Source organism: Centroberyx affinis, unplaced genomic scaffold, assembly GCF_046629955.1.
Source record: "Centroberyx affinis isolate AG114_WGS23_722 - 3 ecotype Tasmania unplaced genomic scaffold, CSIRO-AGI_Caff_v1 ptg004195l_1, whole genome shotgun sequence".
In the NCBI taxonomy this organism is placed as follows: Eukaryota; Metazoa; Chordata; class Actinopteri; order Beryciformes; family Berycidae; genus Centroberyx; species Centroberyx affinis.
The window spans coordinates 113,093-124,820 of NW_027281946.1; the positions used below are offsets into that span (position 1 = coordinate 113,093).

An 11,728-nucleotide genomic window follows, 5' to 3' on the forward strand; every position below is an offset into this window, starting at 1 on the left:
CATTTGGTTTTGAACTAGTACTGAAATGTCAGTGTCAGTGTTGTGTATAAATCCAGCCTGTCGTCTCTGCAGACCCCCCCCCCCCCCCCTCCCCGGTGGCCCGGAGGCGTCATGGCGTCTCGGCTGCTGGACCGGCTGAAGCGCTCGCTGTTCAAAGACGGCCAGGGGGCGGGACCCGAGCGAGCGGGCGGCGGCCGGGAGGCGGAGGAGTTCGAGGAGGACCGGTGGGAGGCGGAGCTGGAGGAGGAGGAGGAGTGCGTGACGGAGCGGCTCGGCGGGACGCTGTGCTTCGACGGAGGAGGAGGAGGAGCGGAGGACGGAGCGGAGGGCGAGGGGTCGGGGGTGGACAGCGACTCCGACTTCCTGGGGGAGTCGATGGAGGAGGGGCTTAGCAGCACCGGTACGAGTCTGATCATTTAGTAGCATCAAACAAATACACAAATACTCCTACAAAGTGTTCATTCTGTCTAGGAAACTTAGGTCAAAAATACTCATCAGTCACCCAGTCAGTCAGTCAGTCACCGAGTCAATCAGTCACCCAGTCAGTCAGTCACCCAGTCAGTCAGTCACCCAGTCAGTCAGTCACCCAGTCAGTCAGTCACCCAGTCAGTCAGTCAGTCAGTCACCCAGTCAGTCAATCAGTCACCCAGTCAGTCAGTCACCCAGTCAATCAGTCACCCAGTCAATCAGTCACCCAGTCAGTCAATCAGTCACCGAGTCAGTCAATCAGTCACCGAGTCAATCAGTCACCCAGTCAGTCAGTCACCCAGTCAGTCAGTCACCCAGTCAATCAGTCACCCAGTCAGTCAGTCACCCAGTCAGTCAGTCACCCAGTCAGTCAGTCACCCAGTCAGTCAGTCAGTCAGTCACCCAGTCAGTCAATCAGTCACCCAGTCAGTCAGTCACCCAGTCAATCAGTCACCCAGTCAATCAGTCACCCAGTCAGTCAGTCACCCAGTCAATCAGTCACCCAGTCAGTCAGTCACCCAGTCAGTCAGTCACCCAGTCAGTCAGTCAGTCAGTCAGTCACCCAGTCAGTCAATCAGTCACCCAGTCAGTCAGTCACCCAGTCAGTCAGTCAGTCACCGAGTCAATCAGTGACCCAGTCAATCAGTCACCCAGTCAGTCAGTCACCCAGTCAGTCAGTCACCCAGTCAATCAGTCACCCAGTCAGTCAGTCACCCAGTCAATCAGTCACCCAGTCAGTCAGTCACCCAGTCAATCAGTCACCCAGTCAGTCAGTCAGTCACCCAATCAGTCACCCAGTCAGTCAGTCACCCACCCAGTCAGTCACCCACCCAATCAATCACCCTGTCAGTCAGTCACCCAGTCAATCAGTCACCCAGTCAGTCAGTCACCCAGTCAATCAGTCACCCAGTCCGTCAGTCACCCAGTCAGTCAGTCAGTCACCCATTCAGTCACCCAGTCAGTCAGTCACCCAGTCAATCAGTCACCCAGTCCGTCAGTCACCCAGTCAGTCAGTCACCCAGTCAGTCAGTCAGTCACCCATTCAGTCACCCAGTCAGTCACCCAGTCAATCAGTCAGTCAGTCACCTGATCAGTCACCCACCTGATCAGTCACCCACCCAGTCAGTCACTCAGTCACCCATTCAGTCACCCATTCAGTCACCTAGTCAGTCAGTCACCCAGTCAGCCACCCAGTCAGTCAGTCACCCAGTCAGCCACCCAGTCAGTCAGTCAGTCACCCAGTGACCCACCCAGTCACCTGACCTGTCTCTCCACCCGTCTCCCCATCTTGTGTAGACACCAGTCCGGTGGGCGTGTCTCCCGTAAGCCCCGCCTCCCTGCTGACTCGGCAGCTTCAGGAGAGCTGGAGGAGCCTGCGGGGGGGTGGAGGCCACGCCCCCTCGCCCTCCTGCAGGCCGCAGACCGACAGTTTGCTGTTTGAGGTGACCGACGCCAGCGTGGTACAGGACGGGTCCTCCAAATACGTGGTGAGTAGAGACAGACGGGCTGTCCTGTAACACAAATCTCACAGGTTAGAGTCCAGCAACAGTCAATACGTCAGGTTTTGGTGTCAGTCCCTCAGAGTCAAAGAGCGAGGGCTTCTTTCTAGAGCCGCCATTTTGCACCAAGAGACGTTCAACAGTCAAACAGGGAGAAATCCATCGTAGAAGAGGAGAGAGACCAATTTCTCCACCCACAGGAGCAGGAGAGAGACCAGAATGCACTGCAGTATAGAGACAGGTCGGGGGTTTGAGTAAGGATGAAACTATCTAGCTTGCAGTTTCCATTTGCTGGGATTAGGAAAGAGATTGGGATGAAAAACCAAAACCAACCGATGATATTTACTGTAATTCTTGACATGAAATACATCAAGATCTTCACCCACTTCCAAGCCAGTAATGAAACCATGAAGAACAAGCCAAGGTTTTGGTCATGCAGCGTTTATTTAAACCCCAATTTCAATTTTCAATATTCATTCACACCATTTTTCAGCCGAAATGGCTCCTAAGCATGCAGAAATCTTGAAAATTGGGTTTTTCAATGCAAGTGGTTGCCAAAGTGGTTTACAAAATGTTACAATATTTAATAACGATGAAAAAAACAACACAGAAGAATGATTTGGCTGCCGGTTTTGTTCCAACACTCCGCCTCTCCAGCTGTACACCATCCATGTGATCCAGTCTGGCGGCAGTGATAAGACCCCAGCTGTCATCACCCGCCGATACTCCGACTTCCAGCGCCTCCACGCCACGCTGCGCCGTAACCACGGAGACCAGATGGAGCGCGTCTGTTTCCCACGTAAGTAGAGATATGTGATATGTCTTCCTGTTGAGCAGGGGGAGAGTTGGTTTCACCGGCCTAGAGCTCAGAGAAGCACACCGGTTCAAAGTTGTGGGTTTACATTTTCTATGCAAGTCAGTAATTAACAGAGGAGAAAATGCCATTTTCCTTTGAAATGGTTAAATTTAATATTGCATTTATATCACTGGCTGTAATCTGACAGCTGCTCGTGTTAAATAATCTCTACCTTACATTCAGGATGTGAAACGACCATCAGCCAAATAGTACCAAAGCTTTAGCTGTGGGTTAATGAATTCTGAGATGTACCTAGAAACAACAGGTGAAACAGCAGGTGAAACAGCAGGTGGAACAGCAGGTGAAACAGCAGGTGAAACATCAGGTGAAACAGCAGGTGAAACATCAGGTGAAACATCAGGTGAAACAGCAGGTGAAACAGCAGGTGAAACATCAGGTGAAACATCAGGTGAAACGGCAGGTGAAACAGCAGTTGAAACATCAGGTGAAACATCAGGTGAAACGACAGGTGAAACGGCAGGTGAAACGGCAGGTGAAACATCAGGTGAAACGGCAGGTGGAACGGCAGGTGAAACGGCAGGTGAAACATCAGGTGAAACGGCAGGTGGAACGGCAGGTGAAACGGCAGGTGAAACGGCAGGTGAAACATCAGGTGAAACGGCAGGTGAAACAGCAGGTGAAACGGCAGGTGAAACATCAGGTGAAACATCAGGTGAAACAGCAGGTGAAACAGCAGGTGAAACAGCAGGTGAAACATCAGGTGAAACAGCAGGTGAAACAGCAGGTGAAACATCAGGTGAAACGGCAGGTGGAACGGCAGGTGAAACGGCAGGTGAAACGGCAGGTGAAACATCAGGTGAAACGGCAGGTGAAACAGCAGGTGAAACATCAGGTGAAACATCAGGTGAAACATCAGGTGAAACAGCAGGTGAAACATCAGGTGAAACAGCAGGTGGAACAGCAGGTGAAACCCTGTGACTGTGACCCGCTCCCTGTTGTCTGCGTAGGGAAGAAGCTGCGGAGGAACTTCACGGCGGAGACGATCGCCAAGCGGAGCCGGGCGTTCGAACAGTACCTGTCTCACCTGTGCTCCCTGTCGGCCCTGCGGGGGGCGCTGTGTGTCAGACAGTTCTTCTACCTGGTAGACCTGCAGACAGGACAGCTGCTCATCAGGTAACTGAGCTGTCAATCAACACACCTGTGAAGTAATGATAATACTATTTATACTACTACTACTACTATTACTGCTACTACTACTACTACTACTGCTACTGCTACTACTACTACTACTACTACTACTGCTACTGCTACTACTACTGCCATTATTACTGCTGCTGCAACTACTATTACTACTACTATTACTGCTACTACTGCTACTACTACTGCTACTATTACTACTACTATTACTGCTACTACTACTACTACTACTACTACTGCTACTATTACTACTACTATTACTACTACTATTACTGCTACTACTACTACTATTACTACTACTATTACTGCTGCTATTACTGCTACTACTAGTACTACTACTGCTACTATTGCTATTACTACTACTATTACTGCCACTACTACTACTACTGCTACTGCTACTGCTACTGCCATTATTACTGCTGCTGCAACTACTATTACTACTACTATTACTGCTGCTACTACTACTACTACTGCTACTATTACTACTACTATTACTACTACTACTACTGCTACTACTACTACTATTACTGCTGCTACTACTACTACTACTGCTACTATTACTACTACTATTACTACTGCTACTACTACTACTATTACTACTACTATTACTACTGCTACTACTACTGCTACTGCTATTACTGCCACTACTACTGCTACTGCTACTGCCATTATTACTGCTGCTGCAACTACTACTACTATTACTACTACTATTACTGCTGCTACTACTACTACTACTACTGCTACTATTACTACTACTATTACTGCTGCTACTACTACTACTACTACTGCTACTATTACTACTACTATTACTACTACTACTACTACTACTGCTACTGCTACTACTATTACTACTGCTATTACTACTGCTACTACTACTGCTACTGCTATTACTACCACTACTACTGCTACTGCCATTATTACTGCTGCTGCAACTACTATTACTACTACTATTACTACTACTAGTACTGCTACTACTACTACTACTACTACTACTACTACTACTATTACTATTACTACTACTACTGCTACTGCCATTATTACTGCTGCTGCAACTACTATTACTACTACTATTACTACTACTAGTACTGCTACTACTACTACTACTACTACTATGGCTACTACTACTATTACTGCTACTACTACTACTACTGCTACTGCCATTATTACTGCTGCTGCAACTACTATCACTACTGCCAATAACAATACACAATATTTCAGAGCATTTTTTCTTAAAAGATAGTGCTGTAAAATAAAAGGAATAAAACATATCAACAATCAGTCATTTATAAGAAAGTGACTTGTGCTGCTGACTCTGTTAATGCATAATGTTGGACTCATACTGTTATATTACTATCTTATGTATAATTAGATAAATAGTACTAATATTAGCATTAAGGCAGCAAGAGGGATGGAAAAGTTGTGAACCAGTTAGTTGGATTTGTTAAAATTATGTTTCCGTTCCAGAACGTTATACATTAATAATTCATGATGATGTAAAACTTGTTCCAGATGTTAGCTGCAGTGTTTCAGAGGTCAGTGTGTTTTTTGCAGGGTGGGAAGGTACCAGGAGGCCTTGGGTCCGCTGCTCAACGCCAAGAGACTGCAAAACAAACTGGGCTGGACGAGTTACTACGACAACCAGGCTCGGGCCCCGCCCCCAGCCTCCTCCCATTGGTTCTTCACCCTGGTGGCGTTGTCGTGCTGCTTCCAGGAAGTGGAACAGCTGGAGGAGGCTCAGGAACACTGTGACCTCGCCCTCCACGTCCTGACCCCGCCCACATCCACGCAGACTGACAATAAGGCAGAGGATAAGCCCCTCCCACCAGAAGATAAGCCCCTCCCACTGAACGAGAAGCCGCTCCCAGTGACTGACGCGCCGCGGCCGCTTATCGGTAAGCCCCACCCCCTCCTGGTGCCGTTGCTACAGGCGATGGTTCGGTTGTCGTGGCAGACGGGAAGAGACAAGCGGCAGTGGGAGGAGCTTCTGCAGCAGGTGGAGGAGCAGTGGGCGGGGCTAGACAATCAGCAAACCATCAAAGAGTTCCTGGTCAAACACAACCTGCAGGAGAGTGAGGGGGAGGGATAGGACACACACACACACACACACACACACACAAGCTGCAGAGTACAATCACTATGCGTTAAAGCCTTATGGGTAATATATAATTGATTATATATGATAATCCTGATTGTTTTGCTTGATATTGTGATCATGATTATTACAATAGTTTGGATTTGAGGAACAGAATTATTTTAGTGCACTTTTTACATTTTATATCAACATCTTGGCTCTTTTTAACTACAGCAGACATTCTGAATGAAATGTTTCACTATTGCCAGTATGCCGATATTCTACAATTATTAATTGTTTAAAGGGGCATTAAGTAATCCATGATCTTTATCGACCTCTATTGCCTTAACTTAAAGTTGCCTGGCCCCATACGTAGCTACATAGACTTCTATATATTTGTCTTGTTACACAGCTGCGGAGCAAAAAGCTATTTCAGTAGCTGATACAGCATTTTACTCACTATTTTAGCGGAAAACATTCATATTCAATGTTCATTAGGTTCATATTTTCAAGGTAAAGAATGCTGCTTTTTCACGCTGATATGTGATGATGTTTTAACAGTTCTGGGGATGCGGTTACTATGGAGACGGGAGTTTGTTAGTGGTTTAGTTGATGTAGATAAGGGACAGAAGTAGAGGAGGACTTCGGCTTGATTTTCACCAGCAGGAAAGATGTGATGTTTAACTCTTCGTGGAGCAAACCTGATCTTCTCACGGCCGTCCAATCAGAGTGTTTTCTTCCTTGTTAGACGGCACCAAGGAGATCAGACCTGGACCACAGACACCCCTTTTCCACCAAATTAGCTCTGGTTCTTGAACCGGTTCCGTTCAGGATTCTTGGAACCTTGGTGCTATCTAGTGAACCGGCCCCTGTTTCCACCAGTTTTGAGCGGAACCATTGTAATCAAGGATGCGTCATCAACGGAGGGCGTTGCACAATGAACACCGGAAGGAAACAGTAGTAGCAAGATGGCGGATCGCATTGATTACCTGCGAGCTTTTGTTCTGTTATAATACCTGTAGAATATGACACGCCTTTTTTTTGGTTCTTTTCGGGTTCTGAACCAATTTATTTTTGGTTGAAATGTTCCGAACGGTTCAAAATTCGGTGTGTGAACCGGACCGGAACCCGTTCCATGTTGGTGGAAAAGGGGTTAAAGAGTCAAGAATGAGCTCTTTCTTATCGGTGTAAAAAAAAAAGTCATTTATAAGGGAAGCGAGTGATTTTGATTGATTTTAAAAGACGTCTAGAATGATCAGCAACGTTGAATTTCATGACTTCAAATACCAGGGAAAAAATGATAAAGCAATGGATTTGATGATTAAACAGATGAGGATGAAGAAGAGAAACAGAATAGACTATGCACATCTACAGGTACACGCACTAGACAGCAATAATACTAATGCTGCATTCAGGTCACATAAACATGAGCTGCCGTTCCCATCGGCCCTCTAGTGGTGATTTAAAGTAAGACATGGTAGTCTTATTTATAGGCTTTATAGGTTTATCTCCCGCTTGGCGCCATAAATTGCTGACGTGTGTACAAACACTGCAGCCAATCCACCCATGTCGGCAGCACAAGGTAATAATAAAAATCTAATTTATCAGTTATATTCACACTAATACATACAAATACATGCGAGCGATAACTGCTGCAGTTTGTTTATGGTTGATCTTAAAGGTCCATATGGAGTAAAGCAGGACTCCCCTTGCCTCTGTGATGATAAAGGAGTTGGATGGTCTATCTAAACATGGTGAAAGTATCAAAACGCACGGTCGGCAACTAAATCCACACAATCCATATTAGAAAAGCGAGTCACAAAGTCACAAAAGTCACAAAGGTTCGCTCATTATCATTTTTGTAAGAAATAACAGACTAACAAAGTGTTTTTTTCAAAGCGGTTGAGCGGTTGTCGTCGTTTATTACCGGAGAGTTTTCCCTACCTGTAGCCGCCGGGCCGCGGCGTCTCACGTTTCACTCTCGAAACGGTTAGCCAATCGGAACGGAGGGGTCGTTAATATTAATGAGCCTTAAAGACACGGCGACAGAAACAGCCTGTCCTTGGTAAGGCTCAGAGAGATGCTGGAAAACGAACGTGTGAAAAATGTAATTCCTAAATCAAAATGATTTTAGATGCGGTCGTTCCAACACGTTCTTCCTCTTCTCCTGGCGGGACCTGAACGCAGCATGAGCACAGCCAACCGCAAGCACCAGACACACAGCATTACCCACAACTACAAGCAACAGACATGTTACACTACGCTACGCCCTGCTATAAGCAGCTGTAGCTAATATGATCATGACGTAATTTCTGTGTAGCATTATAGTTTATATTAGTTCTCTGCATCCTGAGGCTTTACTGACGAGAGCGGGACTTGAAGCTTTTTTTTTTAGTGGTTTTATACAGTTTACAGTCTCTTTATTTTGGATTTTTGACACATTGCAGACTAAATAGGGAACAGGTCTGTCATGGTTCCCTCTCTTCTTTCTCCGGCTGAACGATCTGACCGGTCATAAAGCTGTTAGTTTGGTTTTACATGAATTCACTAGCAGGTCAAGACTGCTACATTTTGAATGCTGTTACTTCTACCTGTGGTCAATCATTCTGTTGTAAAATGTACTATAATTATGTAAAACTTGAATTAGACTGGTGAAATTATGAATCCACTGGCCTCTGTGGCTGCTTGATGAACATGCTAGTTTGATGCCCTGGATACTTCTTACGCCTCATACCCATAATCACACAGCATTATTTTGGATATTGACACTCCACCAAGTTTTCAGAGCAGAGAGTATCTGTCTTTCCAAGTGCCTGCACTTTTGTGAAAACCCCGTAACTTTAAGATTTGAGGTGATTTTCATGTTTTTATTTGGATTTTAAAGGTTTACACGGTCCCTTTATAAACTGAGCAAGTTTTCATAATCCGTTTGAAACCTGTTTTTCCTTTTTATTTCAAAAAGAGCTTACTTGTTTGAGATACAAGGTTGTTGTTTTTTTATCCAAACAGCAGTGAATGCTAATGCACAGGATCTGAATAAGACAGGGATCAGTTACATCACATCCTTTGTATTGGCCAAGTGACTCCAGAATGAAAACCTCCTGAGAGTGTGGAAATATCTGTTTCCAGATGTAATGTGATGTAACATCTGAATCTTGTTCTTTTAAAATGTGATGCGTTTTGTTTTGTATTTGTTGTCTGTCGTGTAGGGCTGGGCGATATGGTTGAAATCAGTATCATGATAATCATAAGGATTTTTCTCGATATCAATATATATCACGATATGGTTCATGTATGCAAAATCACGTTAAATAATCAAATTAATGTTCATCTCATTGAACCAAAGGGTAATGTTAGGTGTGTGACAAAACAGAAATTTTCAAATAATATTCCTACCATACCTCATTTTATCAGAGTTTTTAAGTAAAATTTGCTTGTCATCATCAATTCAGACAGCAGAAATGTGTGTAACGATATTAAAATATCTTCATATCATCACGATATGATTCCACTGAAAGACGATAAACGATAATATTGAATTATCGCCCAGCCCTACTGTCGTGTCTCCGTCAGAGAAGCTGGATTTCCACTGGGACCGGACTGATGTTGAACCTGGTTTGTCTGACCCACATGGAAACTGATCCCTCTGGTTCAGACCCGTTCAGACTCACCCGGTCTGTCCCTGTGGAGGATCGGCAGCCTGTCCTGTGTGGAATGTGTAAATGTGGATTTAACCGTAGCAGCGCTGCTTCATAGAGCCACAGAGATAAAACAGTTTAATTAACACTTTAAACTGTTTAATCTCTATGCATAGAGCTATATTCAAGTATATTTTCAAGTATATTTTATGGAATAAATTTCTCAGAAACTGCAGATCTCTCCTCCCTTATTTTCACATTTCACCTTCAGTAATAACTCTGTTAACAGGCAGCTGAGGTACTTTTCTACAAAGCAAAATGTTTTCATGTTTTCATCTAACTGAATGATGCTGTTCATATGGAAAATCAGTTTACAGAAACACTCGTTTCTCCCCAGTTTCTCATAGCTGCAGTTTTCAGTTTTGACCATCTTTGATACTAGATATATAACTAGAATTTATAACCACCTCCTCTCCTTGTCTCCTCTCCTCTCTCCTCTCCTCCTCTCTTCTCCTTGTCTCCTCTCCTCCTCTCCTTTCCTCTCCTCTCCTTGTTTCCTCTGCTCTCTCCTCCTCTCCTCTCCTCTCCTTGTCTCCTCTCTCCTCCTCTCCTCTCCTTGTCTCCTCTCCTCCTCGCCTCTCCTTGTCTCCTCTCTCCTCTCCTCCTCTCCTCTCCTCTCCTTGTCTCCTCTCTTCTCCTTGTCTCCTCTCTCCTCCTCTCCTCTCCTTGTCTCCTCTCCTCTCGCCTCTCCTTGTCTCCTCTCCTCCTCTCCTTGTCTCCTCTCCTCTCTCCTCTTCTCTCCTTGTCTCCTCTCCACTCTCCTCTCCTTGTCTCCTCTCCTCCTCTCTTCTCCTTGTCTCCTCCTCTCTTCTCCTTGTCTCCTCTCCTTTCCTCTTCTCCTCCCCTCCTCTCCTCTCCTTGTCTCCTCTCCTCTCCCCTCTCCTTTCCTGTCCTTGTCTCCTCTCCTCCTCTCCTTGTCTCCTCCTCTCCTCTCCTCTCCTCCATGGTGGGACACACAAACACACAAACCGCTCTCCAGTTATAGTAGTGGAATATGTCAGAAGGTGCAAACATCAGTAATGCCACATGGCGGCCAGTGGAGGGCGCTGTGGTCCAGCTCATGTTGTGGTGATGGCGCAGTTTGGTGAGACTTACTGTATATGCTCATTTCTCTGGTTGGATGCAGAGGAACAACAGGAGCCTCTCTGGAGTTCAGTATTTTATTACAGCATGAAAATATAGTCTAAAATATAATATCTATAGTTTCCTACTGGATTCATTCACTATAACAGCTGTATGGTAGGGTTATCTCAGAGGTGAAAGCAGTTCAGGTCCACAGTGGGTGAAGAGACTGTTAATCTGCACATGCTGGGAGCAGAGCCACAGACACACAGAGCCACAGACACACAGAGCCACAGACACACACACAGTCAGTCGCCATGCTGCTGCCGTTCCTCTGTAGTGAAGTGTTGGCTGTAAATAAATCCACAGCCACACAGAATCTGAACTGATCCCAATCAAATCTGCACCCTTGAATGGAACATTTTTTGTCTGCTGCACTTAACAATGACTGCCATAGAATTGTTTGATGATGTTGTCACGGCAACCAGTGTTGATCTGGGTGCGTGAGAGTCAGAAAGCCGGTGTGTTACCATGGCAACGGCATCATTTGGATGAAGATTCCAGTGTCAGTTGTGATGAACACTCTAACTCTCTGAGTCTCATGAAACAATGTGCAGTTACATAACGACTCTATAAAAACACAACAGCGTGAGTCCTCTCTATCCGTTCAAGCCCTGTGATCCCACTGTCCTCCCTCACGTCGCCAAGGTGACATCGGCTGCCGTGGAAACACCAGTGACTAAAGCAGCGGCCATGGAGCGGGACTGTGGAGCCAACATGGCTGCCGCTGGAAACTGCAATGTCCAAACTCTGTCTGTCAGTGGCTTTAATTGCAAAGTGACTCTTAAAGGAGCGTGAAACCTTTAACCTTTAACCACTCCATCCTGATCACAATGTTGACAATACATCCCATAAT

The 11,728-nt window shown here is 45.6% G+C and overlaps 1 protein-coding gene across 2 annotated transcripts; it reads left to right on the forward strand.

Annotated features, from left to right (window-relative positions):
- The first annotated feature begins 111 nt into the window (after positions 1-111).
- Positions 112-9,925, forward strand: snx21 (sorting nexin family member 21). 2 transcript variants are annotated; one of them, XM_071542863.1, is made up of 6 exons: positions 112-400; positions 1,765-1,955; positions 2,625-2,766; positions 3,792-3,957; positions 5,533-5,782; positions 5,879-9,925. In XM_071542863.1, exons 1-6 carry the CDS (start codon positions 112-114, stop codon positions 6,065-6,067), a joined length of 1,227 nt encoding a protein of 408 aa, XP_071398964.1. In that variant the 3' UTR covers positions 6,068-9,925. The 2 variants fall into 2 exon arrangements, with proteins under 2 accessions (XP_071398964.1, XP_071398962.1); XM_071542861.1 differs by having other exon boundaries at positions 5,533-9,925.
- The last annotated feature ends 1,803 nt before the right edge of the window (positions 9,926-11,728 follow it).

Coding starts and splice junctions, on each gene's coding strand:
- snx21 (XM_071542861.1), top strand. CDS start 112: ATGGCGTCTCGGCTGCTGGACCGGCTGAAGCGCTCGCTGTTCAAAGAC. Junction 1,956..2,624: donor ACGGGTCCTCCAAATACGTG/GTGAGTAGAGAC, acceptor CCGCCTCTCCAG/CTGTACACCATCCATGTGAT. Junction 3,958..5,532: donor ACAGGACAGCTGCTCATCAG/GTAACTGAGCTG, acceptor TGTTTTTTGCAG/GGTGGGAAGGTACCAGGAGG.